General features: G+C 42.8%; 1 protein-coding gene across 2 annotated transcripts in view; it reads right to left on the reverse strand.

The window, feature by feature from the left end:
- LMBRD1 (LMBR1 domain containing 1) overlaps positions 1-20,061 on the reverse strand; it is a 115,775-nt gene extending 95,714 nt beyond the window's left edge. Inside the window, exons 1-3 of one of the 2 annotated variants that reach the window (XM_022590474.3) lie at positions 19,839-20,057; positions 12,333-12,509; positions 4,551-4,611 (exon numbers count right to left, since the gene is read on the reverse strand). In XM_022590474.3, the coding sequence (XP_022446182.2) occupies positions 4,551-4,611; positions 12,333-12,509; positions 19,839-19,910 (310 nt within the window). In that variant the 5' untranslated portion in view covers positions 19,911-20,057. Of the gene's footprint in view, positions 1-4,550; positions 4,612-12,332; positions 12,510-19,838 lie in introns of both variants that reach the window. The other variant, XM_030759469.2, reaches the window with a different exon arrangement.
- Positions 20,062-20,479: the final 418 nt, after the last annotated feature.

The following is a 20,479-nucleotide window of genomic DNA, read 5'->3' on the forward strand; positions in this document are numbered from 1 at the left end:
AAGAGATAAAAGATTTCATAAGAGGTCCAAATATGAGATTAAAGCACAACTGAGAGCCAAAACGTCAGACAAGAAACGCTTTTTCAAAGAAAATATCAAAGAAATTTGAAGACACAGATGAAGAAATAAACAAAAACTTTCAGAACGAGAAAAAAAAACAAGTCCTTAATGTTTCTGGGGTGGGCACAACATCCTCAGATGAGGAAGTCTCCTCCTGTGTGCAGGGTCCCCATGAGTACAGTGCAAAGGGGCAGAAACAAACTCTACCCTCTCAGCCTTCCACGAGCTCCAGGAAACTGTACCTTTGCAGGCAGCTTCAGTTAATGAAGACTGGTAATAACCGATCAACAGCTGGGGGTATCCAGTGGGGAGAAGCAGCAGGCCTCACTTCCACAAACTTTCCAGAAAAAATACCCAAAGTTCCATTAACGTAACAGAAGTTTCTTAAAAATGTCGTTTTGAGACCTTAAGATCAGCAAGGTCCTTGCAGGGTATCCGCAATGTGAAATTATTTTCATGACAACGTTAAAATGCTGTTTCCCTTTCCACTAGTAGTTACTATACTCTTCACCCACCAAGCGCTCACCAGCGGGGGGCACTTTTATTCAGCCAAGTCCCTCTAAGCAGAAATAATTCTGAGATGTCCACCCTTGAGTGCACATCTTTTCAGTGTTCTGTGTTTGGGGAAGTACACATACAGTGTACTTGTGAGAAGCACCTGTGCTATTTCAGTTGTGAGCTACACTAGGCACTTTTTTCCAAAGAATATCATTTTTACTTGAAAGAACAATGGACAGAAAAACTATAGCTATCCAGACTGGAGTATTAGGCAGATTCTCTCAAAAATGAATAAAGTGAGTCTGTCACTTTAAAGAAAATAAGTAACAGTATTTGTTACTAATGATAAAAATTGAGGTGTCAAGAGAAAACCAGAATTTTTGGAAAACTTGAATCCAGCACCTTAAGTCTTACATCCTTCCAATACATAAACACTTCTCTGATAAGAATAGTGGTGATACTAACTGAATGCCAAAGTAAATCAGAATCTCTGCGGATGTATTCCACATTCCGTACTATTTAAAAGGTCTCCAGATGATGTCTAAAGCGGCCCCAGGGGTTCAGGGCTGGCTAAGCATTTCCAGAAGTAACAAACATCCCCAGAACAATTTATTAAAAGGCAGCTCACTTAACAGTAAGCAGCTCCAGCTTAGGAAATAATATCCACTCTGGGCTACATCACTCACTAACAAGGTGATCTTTAACATCTCTGGGTAAAAATTTCTTCACCTGTAAAATGTAGAAAATACCTCCACAAAATGACGTTCATGAAGACCAAAGAAAGTGTTGAATATGAAAGCCCTGCATAGTGCCTGGGAAGGTCAGACAACGAAAATGTGTTGATATGTTAGGGGAGACTAGATGAACTACAGAATCTCACAGAAGGGAATGGATAAAAATAGTGCTTCGGATTCTCTGGAGTCTGCTTAGTCCTCAGCATGCAGAATCAGAGATGTAATATGTAATTAGATAATATCCAGCATTTCTGGGAAAGGGCTGGGCTTGTGGACAATAGCCATCTCAGAAGCTATGGTTCCTAGCTGTAGGGCATCATCTGAGCCAAAGTCAAAGGCCTACCAGCCATAGCTAAAATGGATATAACTAACTTTATGACAACAACCATTAATATTATTGAATTAAATCTTCTTGCTTCAATTCCACAGTCATCAAGAAATCGTCTATTCATAATTTGGCTTCTCATGCAGATTTCTTCCCTAGATCAGTGACTCAACTATCCTATCCCAAGGCAGTTATTATTTCTCACTACAACCCAAGTTATACAGAGGATCAAACCCTAAATCCCTAAGTCATCTTGTTTATGATGATTAATTTTCTCTCATGCATTTAAAATGATACTAGAAACACACTATCCTTGGGAGGATTAAGAAAAATAATCACAGATCACTTCCTGTAGGCTTAATTCTCTCTATGAAACCAACTGGAAAGACCGCTGAATTAACATTCCAGTGTAGAAGTCTCTGTAACCTTGGTTACAATGGATCAATCCACTAGCCTCTAGGTTCATCGATAAGATACGGTTCATAAACCTGGACTGCACTAAGATAAAAGCTGGCTTATCTTGTCACATGTTCCACAGCATAAATACACTGTAGTGTTACACAGGAGACAGGCCCAATCCCACAAAACTGTTTTTGAAGGAGTGATTTATATCCTGCCAATAAGTTCGTATTCTGCTTAATATACCACCATTTCAAAAGTTTTCTCTTAACAGGTCAAATCTAGATTTTACGATATACATTTAATTTACTCATTAGAAATAATAAATTCTATATTAAAATACCATAAAATTTCTGAAATCTATACCAAAGAAATGGAATTTCATAGGTCCTGTACATTTTAGATCAGGAGACAGAAGTTAGAGCCAAAGCAGCTAAGTTAAAATCCAGTGGCGCAGTGGTTGAGAATCTGCCTGCCAATGCAGGGGACACGGGTTCGAGCCCTGGTCTTGGAAGATCCCACATGCCGCGGAGCAACTAAGCCTGTTAGCCACAACTACTGAGCCTGCGCATCTGGAGCCCACGCTCCGCAACAAGAGAAGTCGCGATAGTGAGAGGCCCGCGCACCGCGATTTAGAGTGGCCCCCGCTTGCCCCAACTGGAGAAGGCCCTCGCGCAGAAACGAGGACCCAACACAGCAAAAATAAATTAATTAAAAAAAAAATCCAATGAATCCTGAAAAACTTACCCCATCAACAGAAACTTCTATAGATTTTTTTTTCAGTGTCCTACTGAAATTTTATTCAACCTCTTGAGTCATTGCTGGAAAAAAAAAAAAAAAAAAGACAGCCCTTTCCTAACTCAGCACTTACACATTTTTATAAAAGCACGAGTCATATTTATTCAAAGAGACAATTTCGAAAACATTTAGGTGGTTATTATAAATAGGTTCTCTAATCCAACACTAGGGAAGGAAGAGAGAGGAAAGGAGGGAAGGAGGGGCCAATCCACCACCACCCCAGATTAATCGGTTCTGTAGGGTACAAAACACACCAATCCACCATGACCCCCAGGTTAAATTGGCTGATGCTGCAAACTCCCAGACAGTACACTCTACTACTGCCAATACATAGAAGAAATTTCTAGAAAACTGAGATTTTCAAAATCAAGAGTGCAAGTGGGAAAGTGGTAACAAAAGTTATCAAACAATGGTATCAGAGGAAGAGCGCAGAGATTTAAGGGAACTTGACTGAACCTCCACAAAGAAGGGCTGAAAGTGAACCTAAGTAAAACAAAGTATGTAACAGAAGTTTCAGGATGACCAGATGAGTTCTATACTACTTATTCATGGTGTTGAAACAGTCATCTCAAATGTGACATCAGAATTAAAAGGAAACCATAAACAAGACAAAAAGGCAACCCTCAGAATGGGAGAAAATATTTGCAAACGAAGCAACTGACAAGGGATTAACCTCCCAAATATACAAACAGCTCATGCAGCTCAATATCAAAAAACAAAACAACCCAATCCAAAAATGGGTGGAAGACCTAAATAGACATTTCTCCAAAGAAGACATACAAACGGCCAAGAGGCACATGAAAAGATGCTCAACTTCACTAATTATTAGAGAAATACAAATCAAAACTACAACAACATACCACTGCACACCAGTCAGAATGGCCATCATCAAAAAATCTACAAACAATAAATGCTGGAGAGGTTGTGGAGAAAAGGGAACCCTCCTACACTGTGGGAACATAAACTGGTACAGCCACTATGGAGAACAGTATGGAGGTTCCTTAAAAAACTAAAAATAGAACTATATTATGACCCAGCAATCCCACTACTGGGCATATACCCTGAGAAAACCATAATTCCGAAAGATACATGCACTCCAATGTTCACTGCAGCACTATTTACAATAGCCATGGAAGCAACCTAAACGCCCATCGACAGATGAATGGATAAAAGAAGATGTGGTACATATATATAATGGAATATTACTCAGCCATAAAAAGGAACGAAACTGGGTCATTTGTAGAGACGTGGATGGACCTAGAGACTGTCATACAGAGTGAAGTAAGTCAGAAAGAGAAAAACAAATATCGTATATTAACGCATATATGTGGAATCTAGAAAAATGGTACAGAGGAACCTATTTGCAAAGCAGAAATAGAGACACAGAAGTAGAGAACAAACGTATGGACTCCAAGGCAGGAAAGGGGGTTTGGGATGAATTGGGAGAATGGGATTGACACATATACAATAAAATGTATAAAACAGATAACTAATGAGAACCTACTGTATAGCACAGGGAACTCTACTCAGTGCTCTGTGGTGACCTAAATGGAAAGGAAATCCAAAAAAGAGGGGACATATGTATACATATAGCTGATTCACTTTGCTGTACAGCAGAAACTAACACAACACTGTAAAGCAACTATACTCTAATTAAAAAAAAAAAGTCTATATGTAGCTTTATTCTACATTTTGGCGAGCAGCCCAGACAGGCAATGAAATGGAAATATACTTACTGTAGTAACCATACAATACGGTGTCCTCGATCCGTCTGCTGACATTAGCATTGGCCCAGTCCTAGGATCAAAAGGAAACAATAGAAATATTAATGAAACAGCCATTTGCTTAACAATTATACTTAAATTTTAATATGACTGAATATCACTTATAAATGTACCATTGACTCTGACAGGTATGGTCTATGCCCTCAAGAAGTGACAGACAAGTAAACAGGCAATTTCAGCAGGTGAATGCTGAGCTAATGTGACGACATGGTTCTGGGGAAGCACATGAAGGAGAGGGAGCTACGGGCCATGGCCACTAAACTGGGGCCAGAATAACACAGTGGGAAGGAGGGAAGAGAATAAAGGAACATACATGGAGACTTTGAAAAACCTGCAGGAAGCAAAATATAGATTCACTAGAGCTTTTGGAAAGGGAAGAGAAAGCAGGTGGAGTGAGGGAGGGAAAGGCATTAGGTTTGAGGGACTGTGAATCACGCCAAGTATTCTGGCCTCTGTCCTAAAGGCAATGGAAAAGAGTGATGCGGTTTTGTACAGAGTGACAGGTATGATTTGTATTTTAGAAACAAGATATTTTAAAATACCTAAAAGAACAGTCAATATAAACTTCTTAGCATTCAACCCACATTTTCTTTAAATTAGTCATTTAAATTTAGTACTTTAACTTAGAAAATTAATTCTAATTAATCTTTTCAAATAAAAAAACCATACATTAATGAAATAGAACTGGGGTATAATAGCAAGCCTTTTTGACTATCCTAATTGTACGCATATAAAAAATTAAGCCTGGAGCGTTAATGTGACTGGTCATTGCGATTAAGTACCAAGGCTCAAATTAGTATTCAGGTCAATTTTGTTCTATCAATACTTTAAGAGCTCAAGTCAGTATCAACATCCCACTTACAAGGTCTCTTAAGGAAGAGTGGAAACATTTAACTCTAAAATAATTCAGGTTTTTCTTTTTTTTTCCTTTTTCACCTACAAACACCTCTAGCAATGAATATCTATGAATTTCTAATTAACAAATGCCTAAAAGAACAAAAATGTGGAAACCCCAAATTTAGCACTACAAATGCAAACCTTGACACACAGCGCACAATGAAAATAGTATTTTTCCAATAGCAATTAAGACTATGAAAAACTTAAGAGGACTTCCCTGGTGGTGCAGTGGTTAAGAGTCCGCCTGCCAATGCAGGGGACAAGGGTTTGATCTCTGGTCCAGGAAGATCCCACATGCCGCGGAGCGCCATAATTACTGAACCTGCACTCTAGAGCCCGTGAGCCACAACTACTGAGCCCACATGCCACAACTACTGAGCCCACGCGCCACAACTACTGAAGCCCGCGCACCTAGAGCCCGTGCTCCGCAACAAGAGAAGCCACCGCAATGAGAAGCCCACGCACCGCAACGAAGAGTGGCCCCCGCTCGCCACAATTAGAGAAAGCCCGTGCGCAGCAACAAAGACCCAACACAGCCAAAAATAAATAAATAAAAAACAAATAATTTTCTTTTTTTTTTTCCAGTACACGGGCCTCTCACTGTTGTGGCCTCTCCCGTTGCGGAGCACAGGCTCCGGACGCGCAGGCTCAGCGGCCATGGCTCATGGGCCCAGCCACTCCGCAGCATGTGGGAACTTCCCGGACCGGGGCACGAACCTGCGTCCCCTGCATCGGCAGGCGGACTCTCAACCACTGCGCCACCAGGGAGGCCCCAAATAAATTTTTTTTAAAAAGAAAAACTTAATGGCCTAAATTTTAAAATTATGTTAACTATATAAAGAAACAAATAATTACAGAATATAAAAAAGATCCTAATAAATGAAAAGTCACACGTTCCCACATGAAAAGACCGTAAATACCAAACCCCTCCAAATTAATCTATAAACACTATATATTGCCTATCAAAATCCCAATAGTGGGTACAGTGTTTTGCCATGCTGATTCTAAAAGTCATCTGAAAAACATACAGGTGTATATGGATATCCATAAAGTACTTCTGAGTGCGGGTAAACAGAACAAGTTGCAACCAACAGTTTTAACGACGTACACAATCTTTGTCTAAAAAACGTAATGAAAGAAACACTGTACATATACTACAGAAAAATGAAAAGAACGTTAAGCAGTGCTTATCACACAGGACTGGAAAAGCACTGGGGAGAATTCTAGCCAATGACTGGAAATTTCTTCATCAATGACGCAAGAATCCAAATGAATATACACACAACCAAAGCTTCTACTCCCAAAAGCTCTGTTTCTTTAGTCATTGTTTATACATCAAAACAGACATTTTAAAAGATTTTTCAAACTTGAAGATTTTTTGAAACAGGATAATTACATCTATCCTCACGCAAGCTCCCTACCAATTTCCAAGACAACCCCACGAGGCATTAACGTACCCATTGAGAATCACATAAAAGTTAAACTTCAAAATTGAAGAAGACCCCAACCTCAGAAAAAGATTAAATGTAGAAAGTCTGAAGGTAATTAAAGCCAAAGGTTCACTGAAATTTAGTATCTTCTACCCTCCAACGTTCTTTAGTTTAACCAAATCTTGTGGCAGTTAGAGAGCATTACTGTTACTATTTTAAAGCAAAAATATGTGTAAAATATACAACATCACTGAAGTACTATTTGTGTATTTGGCTTTTATATACAGTCTTGCCTCCAAGGTATCTGATGTACTGTCAAAAGAGCTTAGTTTATGAAACTTCCTTCTTCTACATTTTGAGAAATGCTGTGCCCTTGATACATTTCACAAGCTACTGCCTCCCAAAGTAGAGACCGAAAGGAACTCCAGAAGCCCTACAGGAATGTGAGACAAACAAGAACTAATACTAAGTAAAGAATACGAAAGAAGAACATTTTAGAAGAAAGGAAAAGGATATAAAGTCCACAAAACAAAGCGATAAGCGGTTCGTGTATGTAAAACTCCCTCTCCCATTCTTCAAGATGACTTTCTGAAATGCTCCGTCCAGCCCCAAACCACACTTGACTCTCCTTAATTTTACCAGATAACCTCACCTCAGACCAATGGTTCTCATGCAGGGGTGACTCCGTCCCCCATGGACACCTGGCAATGTCCTGGAGATGGAGGGTGGCGGCAGGCTCTGTAGGCTACCGGCATCGAGTGGCAGAGGCCAGGACCTGCTAAACACCTGCAATGCACAGGACAGCCCTCACAGGGGTCACCCAGCACAGAAGCCAATGGTTGACAAACACTGACTTAAAGGTCTCTCAAAAAATCTGAGGACAAAAGAGAGCTACTCAATTCACTCCCCAATCTAGAACCGACCGCGATCTGTGCTCGACGGCGCTATTTACAGCCAACCCTTTCCCTTTGGGTCCCCACCCCTCTGCCTTCGCAGGGACACTGCACCTGCAGCGATACGCTTTCTCTCCTCCCAGACACCTCTCCCACTCTACTGAACCCTAAAGTACACACGCTCTAGTAGTTTCCATGAAAGGACACACCACCACCACAGAAAAACACACCCCACCCCACCTCCTACTCCCCTGGAGGACAGAGCTTCCTGAAAAGCTGTCAGCATCCCCGTCACTACTCCCTCACCTTCAGCCCGCACTCAGCCACTCCCACCAACTGCCCCGCGGCTCCATGGGGACGGCTCTTCACCAGAACGCAGTCACTCCCCTCCCTCTCCCCCTCCACCTCTCAGCATCACTCTTCCTGAAACACATTCTTCTCCTGAGAAGCCTCCTCTTTCGTTTTCCTTCCCACCTCCCAGGCTGCAGCCCCTCCCCTTGGGCCAGCTCCAGGTAACTAGCGCGGCTCTCGAATCCATGGCCCATGCCAAGCCTTGTCTGACCACTTGGTCTCCCCAGCAACTGGACAGTGCATAGCTCTGAATACCGTGCACATGCTGATGACTTCCAGATACTTCTCTCCAACCCTAAGGTTTCCCTGGAGCTTCAACTCCCTGCTCGACGCTGCACTTGAATACGTATGATAGGCACCTTGAAGGTAACTTGTCCAAAATACAGCTCTTTTTTTTACATCCCTCCCTTGCCCGTGTGCACACACAAGTCTAATTACTCCCCCAGGCTGCCCTATTTCTCTAAGGTGCACTAAGCTTTAGTGCTTCGTTAATCTCTAGTTTTCATTTTCCTTCCACCCCCATATCTAATCCATCAGCCAATCCAAGCAGTTCTAGCTCCAAAATCCATACCGCTTTTAATCACTTTTCTCCACTAGTACCCCTCTAACCCACATCACCTTTATTTTTTACCTTCACTAACTTCCCATTGCCCTTGGAAGAAAATCTAAACCCATTAACATGGCCTAAAAGTGGCAAACAATCTGTCCCCACCTTCTTCTTCATCTCAGCTCGTAGCAAAGCACGGCCCCCAATGCCACACCTCAGCCAAATGGGCCAAAAGCACATCTGCCTGAGGGCCTCTGTACCTGCTGCTGCTTCTCCCTGAGGCAGCCCTCACTCAGTTCCCACCTCCAGGACCTGGCAGCCTGGCCCTGGCCCTCCTCATTCCGCTGTCCTGCCTCAACACCCACCACTGAGCTGAGCCTCACATCGCTCTGTTCTGCATCCTCACAGGAGTGAGCACTAGGAAGCTAGCTTGTTTTGTTTGTTGACTGTTGGTCTGCTCTCACAGAATGTGAGCTCCCTGAGAGCAGCAGCCTCGTTGGCTGTAATCGTTAATCTCTAGCATCCACATCTCTGTCAGGTACACATTTCATACTCAGTCAATATTAAGTTCATGAATATACTTAAGGTGTAGCGAAGAGTACAGAGTTCTAGGATAAAATTACCAGCATCTGAGAGTAGGTATGAGGCAGCAGTAGAGTTCAACCCAGACATCTCCTAATTATGGGCCATAAAGAGACCAACCATTGATGGAGGGAAGGAGGTGAACATTTTAGCTACCAAAACAAATGTTGCAATGCCATATCTTAACTACTGATTTTATTTTAATTTTACACACTGTATAAAATAAAGAATATTTGTTCACGTTAGTGGCCATTTCTGATTTTTTTGATTGGTATACTTTATGTATATCACTAGCTAAAGTTATTGGTCAATTAGACACTATAATAGAACACTTCTGGCTATACTTTAAGGTTTTTTTCCTTTTTAATCTATAAAGTTAATTATTTCACAAAAACTAGAAACAAAGAAATTATCTGGCTGAAATTATTCATAGTGCCATGTGTTTAAAAAAAGGTGAATGGGGGCTTCCCTGGTGGCGCAGTGGTTGAGAATCCGCCTGCCGATGCAGGGGACACGGGTTCGTGCTCCGGTCCGGGAAGATCCCACATGCCGTGGAGCGGCTGGGCCCGTGAGCCATGGCCGCTGGGCCTGCGCGTCCGGAGCCTGTGCTCCGCAACGGGAGAGGCCACAGCAGTGAGAGGCCCGCATACCGCAAAAAAAAAAAAAAAAAAAAGGGTTAATGGAAACAGTTCAGACGTTATTACAATATACCCTTGGCCAAAAGAAGGCAGAAACAGCTAGGAAGGCAAATAAGACAAAACAGGGAAAGTATGTAGACTGCCTGCCTGGCACCCTCAGTTCCTACGCCAAATGTTAGCAGTTCTCGACATCTCAAGTTTCCAAACAATTATACCTTATTAGCAGGTCCCTAATCAGTTTAGAGGCTTCAATATTTGAGGTGGAAATGGAGAAAGTTAGACAATACTTATATTCATTTAGGAATAAGAAATGCACACTGTAAAACTTAGGATACAACATAATTCATCATGGAAAACAACGTCAACTTGCACATTCATCCTGACTAATAAGGACAGAAGAGATTAAAGACACTGTGGGCACTTCTACCCGAAAACAGCTAAATTTACAGCTGCCGCATGAAGTCTGAAAACTAATTCTTAAATACCTACTCTTGTCTTTCACTAAGCACCCCAAGGGAATTCATTAATAACATTTTGGAGAAAATACTCGCTACGGAAAAAGATAGAAAGGGAAACAAAGAATGTTTAAAATATCAAGAAAGGCATCAAAGTATTGGGAAAACAACTGGTACATTAAGCTGAGTTAGCCAAAAACAAACAGAACTAAACAGAGACAACTAAGTAAATGAACAGCAGAAAAAAAAAAACATACAATTGCTGAATAAATAATCACTCAATAATGAAAGAAAACTTTTTTTTTTTAATTGGGGGAAAAAACACTAACATGGAATTTTTCCCTTCTAATTATTGGTGCACATTCAGATTTAACAACCATAAAATAAGCACATTAACTACAGTTATACATTTTCTTCTCTTTTGGGGCATATTATTAATAAAATAAATGCCCCAAGTTTTTATGGGTAATACTTTTGCTTCTTTAGGTGGGTGAATTCCTAAGTCTTGTTTAAACAAGTATAAATGCAATCTCACGGGTTAAGAGAAACAAAAGTAAAACAAAAAACTAGTACCCAGAAAGTGACTACTAAATTAAGCATGGTCCCAGAACAACTACATAATCTAAGGGCAAGTTCATAATTTCATGAAAATACTTACTTTAGAAATTTCAAGATGAAAACATAATCCCACAAAATTTAAACAAATCAAATATTCTAAATTTAAAACTTAAAAAATCTCCTACTCAAACAACAATTATACAAGGGATAACACTACTTCCACTGTATCAGATGGATAGATATAGATAGAGGTACAGATCCAGATCCCAGCTAGCAAAGAACCTTGGAGCCAGACTGCAGAACTTCAAATCCCAGCAACAGCACTTACAAACCCCAAGACCTGAGATGGGTCACGTCACCTCTCTGAACCCTGGCTTCCTGCCCATAAAAACATGGATAACACTATCTACCTCATAGGGCTGTTGGGACATTAATGGCGTGAAGACATGTAAACCATTTAGGAAAGGGTCTGACACATAGTAAATACTCAACAAATGTTAGTTACTATCTCTGTACAGTGTTTGGCACATACTAAGTGGTCAACTGATACTTGCTAAATGAATGACTGACCTACAGAAAATAACTGTAGTTTTCACAGCAATCAGAATCTATCCAAACCTAACTACCAAAAATTACCAAATCATTTCAGCCCAGTTGGCCCAATTCAGGAACTTATTTTGGAACCATGCATTATGGAGATAACTGAAATAATATTTCATTCAAATATTTAAGTACCTTCTGCTTGTCAGACACTGGGCATACAGAAACAAACAAGACACAGTTCCTGCCTCATAGAAGGTTACACTAATAAGAAATGTAAAAGTAACTTGCATAATTGAAAAGGAACTCAGAAATTTTCCAGTCCAACACCATGCATTTTAAAAATAAGGAATTTGAAGTCCAGAAAAGTTCAGTTTGGCCAAAGACACAAGTTAGACAGTGCGAATCAAGGTTAGAACTCAGGTCTGATAATCCACAGCCTACATCACAGTGACTCAGAGTACTCAATATGACACAGAGATGAAGACCCTAATCTCACTAACAAAACCCCTTCTAAATTATCCACGTACTGCACTGATGCAGATCAAGTCAAACAGACTTCAAGGGAGCTGCAAGAGGCACAAAAATAACCCTATTATGATTACTTAGCACATTTTCCGATTAACAAAGGCATTCTTCACACTTGGATGGGTGTAAGTCAGTGAGCAGTCTGTCTGTTCCATGTAGTTGTCACATGCTCGGCCTCTATGTGCATTTCCATTCTCGCTTATTCCCGGAGACAACAATAAAACACAACATACACTGCACTGCTAAACATTTCAGTAAATACTTAATTGCCAAGAATATGAAAGGGAAAAATTCCCATAGTATGATGATAATTACCTTAAATGTACCATTTTGGTTTTTCATGTAGGAAACCAAAAATATATCCACTGGTAGAAGTGCTGATGTGATGAGAGCAATCGCCAGAGAAAAGATCGCTGTTATGGTGGAGACAACTTCACTTTCCCGCTGACTTTGATATTTACGAACATATACCCAGCAGAATGCCAAAATAGCCTGAAATAGAACAGAAAGAAATGTTTTGTTACTGCCCTATGTATTCTCTAAAACTGATTTTAGTCTGTGTTTGTAAGTTCCCAATGGGAAACATTATGTCAAGTCGCGATTCTTCCGGATGTGCAAGCAACATCCACTACCCCTTATAAATTTATTCAAGATTTATAACTTTCAAAGCCGAGTTCATGAAAGCAGTACAACTTCACTTGGGTGCCAAGACACCAAAAAAAACAAGCAAAAGTTATCAATAACAGTGCTCAGTTACATATTTCCTCACTGAACACAGTATAACCATTCATGGTTTCACACAACATTACAGTTCTAACTAGCTCTGAATACTTTTCCCTATAAATCTCCCCAACCTAAAGAATACATAACTAGAAGTTATTCTATCGTATTCTTACTGCTGAAGCATCACAGAATACCACTTGAATTAAAATTAACTTCTGTCCCATTATGACAGTTCAAGAGTACCATTCAACTAAAGATTAACTGCCAATAATCACCATGCAATTGACACATTATATTATAATTCACATTTCAAAGGGCATTAAACGAAGAAAAGTGAACACTGAAAATGGATGCACGTGCACTGCAAGGAACTTTCCAGGGAAAAAGTACACTCAGAGGTACTGAGGTTGACATCTCAACAAGGTACTCTGAATAGTCATCTCCATCTTCCTAGAAACTAACAGAGGGTATAGGACTGTACTCTCGCAATCCTCTAACTTCAGATTCCAGCATCAGAATCCCCTGGAGGGCTGCTAAAGCACAGAGTTCCAGACCCAACAGGTCTGGAGAAGGTCCAGAAAACCTGCGTTTGTCACAAGTTCCCAGGTGAGGCTGATGCTGGTCCAAGGACTACACTTCAAGAACCTCCGCCCTAATCCTAGGGGAAGCAGACAGATCCTGAATCAGTGATTCTCAACCTTGGCTGTGTTAGAATCCCCTGGGTAAAAACTTAAATTCCTACCTGTACACCCACCCGCAAACCACTTCAACCAGAGAGTGAGGCTCCTCCAGGCAGCACTTCAAATGCCTGAGGATTCCAACCTGAGGCGAACCTGAAAACCAGGGTTTTAACCAAGCTCTATCAAAGCCCTGGGACACAAGCTTAGTTTTGGCATTTCATGCTTTTCAACAGATTCAACTTTCACTGTAAGCAGACAGGGCAGGGATTCCCTAGAGAAAGAGAACCAGGCATGGCCTTCTTGACTTAAGAGAAGCCACTTTTGGCCCAAGCCATCTAAGCCTGGCTACAGCGCACTTGCTTGAATGGGTCTCAGTAACTAAAGATCTTAAAGGAACAAAAGACTTATCAGGTGAGACAAGTAACAACAGTAAAGATAATAAATCAGTTGTAAACTCCCAATTCTGTTTCAACAGGTGGTAAAGATTAGCCTGAAGCACTTTCTTGAGCTGTTTTGCAGAATTTAACCCCGCCTGGGGTGCTCAACCACTAGATCAACTGGAACCTAAGGGGTGATGATGTTGACCTTTTCTGACCCTAGTGACTTCAATCAATTAAAGCTTGGACTCTGTGGACCTTTACCCCAATTCTATTCCTCTGCTCAAGCCCCTTAATATGCATACACCCTTAGCTTAAAACTCTCCCAATCTTGCTGTTGAGGACACACTGCTTTGGGAAGGATCCCCCTTGCTCTCCCTACTCCTGCTCTTCGGCTTGGCTGTGTCTTTTGGTTCAACACTCATCAACAGGCAAACCCAGTTTTTCATGTAACGTTACTTCCCTTCTAGTTCAGGAGCCAGAACTGAACTAAGCACCACCTAACTAACCTAAGCACCACCTAACTAGTTTCAGTTTCCAAATTCTCCAACCACAGTCAAGATATAAGAACAGTTCCATCACCACAGAAAAATCCCCTTTGCCCCTCCAGAGTTAACCCGTCTCTCTACTCCCCAGCCCTCGACAACCACTATCTGTTATCTGTCCCCATACCTTCTGCTTTTTCTAGAATGTCAGCATGTCCTTATATAGCATGTCTTTTGAGTCTGGCTTCTTTCACTTAGCATAATGAATCTGAAATCCATCCAAGTTGTTGCATGTAATTCCTTTATTACATTATTAACATTTCAGTTGGTATCAGAATAGCAGGAAAAAATAAGGTGAAAAGGAAAATGTGCTCCTGGGAACCTGGTTGTTGGAGAGAAAGAAACAAAGGAGGAAACGAAGGAAGGAAGGGAGGGAGGGGGGAGGGGGGAGGGGGGAGGGGGGAGGGGGGAGGGAGGGAGGGAGGGAGGAAGAGAAAGAGAGGGAGGGAGGAAGGGAGAGAGGGAGAGGGAGAGGGGGAGGGGGAGAGAGAGAGAAAGGAAAGAAAGAAAGAGAAAGAAAGAAAGGAAGGAAGGGAGGGAGGGAGGGAGAGAGAAAGAAAGCTTCGAAGGGAGAAAGAAAGAAAGAAGGAGAGAGAGGGAGGGACGAAGGAAGGGGGAAGAGAGAGAAAGAAAAAGAAAGGAAGAAGGGGAGAGAGAAAGAAGACCTTCATTCAAATTCCGGCTTAACAACTTACTAATTTCTTCTTGTTCTGGAAAATATTCTTTCATAAAATGTTACTTATATTAATATTTAATGGGTTTGTTTCTAAATTAATTGACAGATATTTAAAATATTCCCCAATTATTTTGGAAGTCACTGGAAGATGAACCTTTTCTTTCTATCCTGACACAAAGTGCTCAATAAATTTTTTGTTGGACTTCAAGGAGATGTGCACTTCTACAAAGTTCAGAGTGACAGGTATTACTGCAAAGGAAGGAGTTTGCCAATAACAGGCAGGGAAAGGGCAACGCAGGCAAAATAGTTAAGCCAGAGGTTCCCAAACTTTTTGGTCTCAAGATCCCTTTACAGTTTTAAAACAGAACCCCAAACAGTTGTTTACAGGTTAAATCTGTAACAGGGAAGAGCTAAATCGGACTCCAAGTTGGATCTGTTTCTTCGACTTCAACCTTTGCTTTTCGTTGCTTTTGTTATTATAACCATACCTAATGGCCTGCCTCAGGGAACCCGCCCGCCTGTGAATGGCTGCAAGGAAAAAGAAACTAACACATCCCCTCTCCCAGGCTGGTCATTCCAGGAAGTGTTTTGCAAGACTGATGGCCCTTTTACTTTACTTCCTCAAGGCCTCTCCCTCTGATTCTGCAAAAGAAACTGGCATCCAGACCCCGTAAGATGGTTTTTCAGAGACACTAGTCCACCATCTTCTCAGTCTGCGAGTAAAGTCGTATTCCTTGCCCCGACACCTTGTCTCGGGTTCACTGGCCTGTCATGCGGCGAGCAGAGCGAGCTTGGACTCGGTAACAGATCTATCAATAGTTACTACGTTATAAAATAAACCAAATGTCCTCAACTGTAAGATAGAAATAAGAATACTTCTTTCATAGCAGGTTATAAAAATTGAATGAAGGGTTTAGCACAGCGCCACAAAGAGCAGCAATTATTATTAAATGTCATATGAAATAACATCTTAGAGGATTTCATAAAAGAAACCAATACATAATTTTGCTAACAACTATAAGGAAAGGTTTAGAGGAGTCCCCAACCCCTCCCAAGAGATTGTGATTTCACCTGTCTGAGCATTAGGGCTTTTAACACTCCCCAGGTGGCTTTAGTGAGCAGTCAAGGTGGAGAAGCACCTGGGCAGAGGCAGGCATGAGAACAGATAAACTTTTGTTAAATGAATACACACCTACTGCCTGGGATCTTGTCGAACTGCAGATTCTGATTCGGTGGGGCTGGGGTCTTATATTTTGTATTTCTCACAAGTTCCCAGATGATGCCCTCACTTTGAGTAACAAGAGTAAACTTGCTTTACAGAAACGGAGACTCAATCTTGTACAGTAACGGGAAGTGCAACTGGAGAGATGGTGTAAACCAAATTACTGAGCATCCTGCAGGGGGAGGCTTAGGTAGAGGAGCTCAGATTGACACAGTAAACGTAGACAGTTGGATTATAGGCTTTAGAGGGGCCAAGCTCACCTTGCCTTATGCGGCAGAAGAAAATGAAGTCCATCCTGTTTGCCCAAGGTTACAAAAGAAGTCAGTCTCAGTGTTCTGATTCTTTAGAAGATGACTGGCAGCAGTTCTCAAAGTGTTAAGTCCCCAGACCTCTGGCAGTCCCACAACCCTTTCTGGGGATTTGCAAATTGAAACTAACCCCATAATAATACTAAGACGTCATCTGCCTTTGTCACTATGTTGATATATGCACTGATGGCGCAAAAGCCTTGGTGGGGAAAACTGCTGGCCTTGGCACCAAACGTGCCAGTAGTGATCTTACTCTTTTACCACCACACCACACTCACAGAAGGGGGAAAAAAAATTTTTTTAAAGACTATTTAACTTAAAACTATAATTGACAAAGCAGTAAATGTTAACTTTATTAAACTTCAACACTTGACTCTTTTAATACTCCGTGGGGAAATGCATACTGGAAGTATGTACTCAACCTGCGATGGCTGGCTGCCCCCAGGAAAAGCACCTCAGTATTTAAGAGTCAAAAGCCAAACTAGGCACTATTTCCAAGAAACATCATTTTCGCTTGAAAGCACAAGTGACTAACTATGGTTATTCAGGCTTGGATATTTGGCAGATTTTGTCTAAATGAACAAAGGAAGCCGATCAGTTCAAGAAAAACAACTGACAGTATTTGTTACAGGTGATAAAATTCAAGCTTTCAAATGAAAACCAGAATTTTGGAAAACCTGTATCCACGACTGTGAGCTTGACAATTCATTTCTGAGACATTTCTTCTGAAAAGATCAGTAGTGATACTGATAAATGTGATATTTTGATTTATATAATGAAAGGTATCCATATTTGGAATATCTGCATAACTCAGTGAACCAGTATTTTCTAAACGATCAAATGCATCACATTATAAAACCACACATGGGGAAAGATCCATTCAAAGTACAACGTGGACTTTAATACAACTGAACAAAAGTTCGTTGATAGGGTTTCAGAAACCATATTTCATACTAAGAAGCTTCTACTTACTGAGTTTTGGTGTAGTATTATAGAACAAGGTCCACAATGACCTAAGATACTCTGCTTCCAACTGCGTATCACTAAAACTTCATATACTTCAACCAAAATAATCTCTGAAAAGGCTGAATGCAGAAGCAGACATGAGAATTCAGCTCTCTTCTAATAATCCAGGAACTAAAGAGACTTGCAGAAAATTAAACAATGGCCCTCATTACTAATTTCCTTCTACTCCAACATCTAATTTCAGGCCTTTAATTCCCTTCTCATTTTATCTTGTTCCCACTGTAATATCACCAACTTAAATGGCTTCCCTTCATTATCTACCCAAAGTTTGCCTCAATTCCACTTTCTCCCAATATTGTTCTCTATTCTCTGAAGTCCTATTTAATTCATAAAACCATACTTTGGTTTTCAGTACTTAAAATAACCTGTTACAAGAATTTTTGTTTTCCCACCTATCTTCAGGCCCTCCTAAAGGCCACATTTTGTTTTGTTTGCATCCTCCTACAATTTACAGTACAACTGCTGTACCTTACATGTTTTTCACTGATAACTGCCAAGAGACTCCCCCCTGAACTTTGATACAGGTTACCTGCTCCTTTGTTCTCCTCTAACTGTCAGGGAGGAGGAAATGTACCTTTCGTTCTTCAGTTCTTCTGACTGGTCTAACAACTAAATTAACATGAGATAGATCAACAGGAGAAAATCAAACAAACGCTTGAGAACATGTATACAGGGGAGAGACCCAAGAAAACTCGCCAAAATGGCCAAAGCCCTCACCTTAAATACCACTTTCAGCTACAGACAGAGGATCCTGGCAGCGGGGGGTGGGTGGGGGGGTGGGGGGTGGGTTTGGGGCTTCAACAGGAAGGAAGGCAATTCACATGCACACAGAAAGCAAAAGGTTGGCAAATACACTTTTGCTGGGCCAGGCAGACACAACAGGACAGAGGGACTCGGATCTCTAGGCCCAGCGGAGAACCACCACCATCACGCCTAGCCCACATCCTCTGCAGGATATCTCAGGTGATGACTCTATTTTGGGAACAAGCCCCTTACCTAAAATTCTCCCAGCAGCTAAGACAGAGGTAAAAGAGAAAGATTTCCCGAGTCTTCTGTTTCTTACATATAATCAGCCTGAACTAACCATCAAGCCAGAGAGCCATTTTGGGGCGCCAAATTTTGCTCCGCTACAAAGTCAAGTGAATACGAGGGTATGGGAAAAGCCAGTGAACTCTCCAAGTACAAGTTTTGGAAACCACAGCCAACCTTCACGGTTTCCACATTTCTCCAAGCAGAATAAAGTGCTCCGGGGTAAAGGCATTATTACTTTCCGGGCGAGGGGTAAAGGCAACAAGAGAAGCCTTTTCAAGTTTTCGCACTTTGGAGGGGCGAGTAGTTTCCGCTGCAACACCTACTGGAAAAACAGACTATAACACAGAGGTTGCAAACACGGTAGTGGAATCAAGAAAGTGAAGTAAAATGAGACAAGTCTTGATTTCAACAAGTGAAGTAAACAGTTTTTTGGTTTGATTTTGTTGTTTTCCTAATGCAAAGTGGCAAAATACTTCGGGCCAGATAGTTGTCCTGTTGAAGCAACAACAGGATGCGCTGGAGACCACGAGGGAAGAGCGAGACTGGGGAAGGGTACGAAGAGAAATAAACTGAATTCCCAAATAAAAGGGTTTTAATATGGGTTAGGGAAGTACAACCTAGGCCATTTGGCCCATTAAGGCCCACGTTTTGCTCACTGGAGAAGCAGGAACCAGGGGGCTGGGAAGGAGGCACCTGAAGTCAGGTGGGTACACTGACCCTGACACTGGCAGTGACCAGGGCCCCAGCTCCGCCCTGCACAGGCTTTCGCCCATCAGAGACCAGGAAGGAACGCGAAACCCAGCGTCAGAACGAACACCGCACGTCACCAAGGCAGGGTCTCACAATGGGGAGAGAAGGCTGAAGACCCCCCATCCTAAGGGAAGGGACAAGGTGGACCACTCAGAGGGGCAGAGACACCCCCCTCCCGGGGCGACGACGCGGCGCCCACGGGACTCCAGCAGGCGGGCGTTCCCGGCTCCCAGGGCCCCTCCTCTCCCCGGGCCCCCATACCCAGGTGCGCCAGCGCAGAGTCCGGGTCAGGACGCAGCCACCAGCCGAGGGGACCACCCCGCGCGGGCAACGAGGGGCCAACGCGCCCCTCACCGCGGCCCAGCCCAGGGCCCCCGCAGGAGCGGGCGGGGCGGGGCAAGGAGGGTCCCGGCCCCGGAGACCAACGGCGGGGCTGCCCCTCCCCCGTCCAGGCCCTGGGGAACTCCAAGCGTCTCCCCTACCAGGAGCAGGAGGCCGAAGATGCACCAGCCGATCACCAGCTCGGCTGACGCCGCACCCGCCGCCGCCGCCATCTTCGCTTCCGGCCGGGACAGCCCCGGCGAAGAGTGGAAAGGGAGGGGAGAAGGGAGCGAGCGCAGGACTCGGCCCCGCGGACCCTAAAGGTTAAAGGGGCGGAGGGGCGGAGCGCCTGGTTGCCTAGGAGACCGGACCCGCGAGCGGCCCCTGGCGACAATCGGCCGGGGGCGGGGCGCGTCCGGGACGCCGTGACATCACGCGCTGCCGGCTGCGGGGAGGGGCGGGGTTTCTGAGGAGGCGTGGTCTCCCGGCTACGTCACCTCTGTGGAATACTTAATTAGGTCCTGGCTGCTGAACCGGAAAAGCTAGGAGCCCACGCGCGAAGCAGGTGTTGTTTCTGCAGAGCCCGGCCGCCTTGGGGGCTTCCCCTGCCGCTGTAAAGGAACAAGCTCCCTAGTGTCCAAGGCAGAAGTCCTCCCCAGGTTGCAGGCATGGCGGACTATGAAGGGAACGTTTTCCAGCTGCCCAAATGACCTTCTGATTTGCTGGCACCGGGGCCCAGTCTCAGGAGCTGCTGGGCTGGACGCTGCCTTATCATGTGATGTTATGGCCTTTATATTTAGAT

This window comes from Delphinapterus leucas, chromosome 12 (assembly GCF_059928025.1).
Source record: "Delphinapterus leucas isolate spDelLeu-1000000601 "Yukka" chromosome 12, BTC_Dleu_Yukka2, whole genome shotgun sequence".
In the NCBI taxonomy this organism is placed as follows: domain Eukaryota; kingdom Metazoa; phylum Chordata; class Mammalia; order Artiodactyla; family Monodontidae; genus Delphinapterus; species Delphinapterus leucas.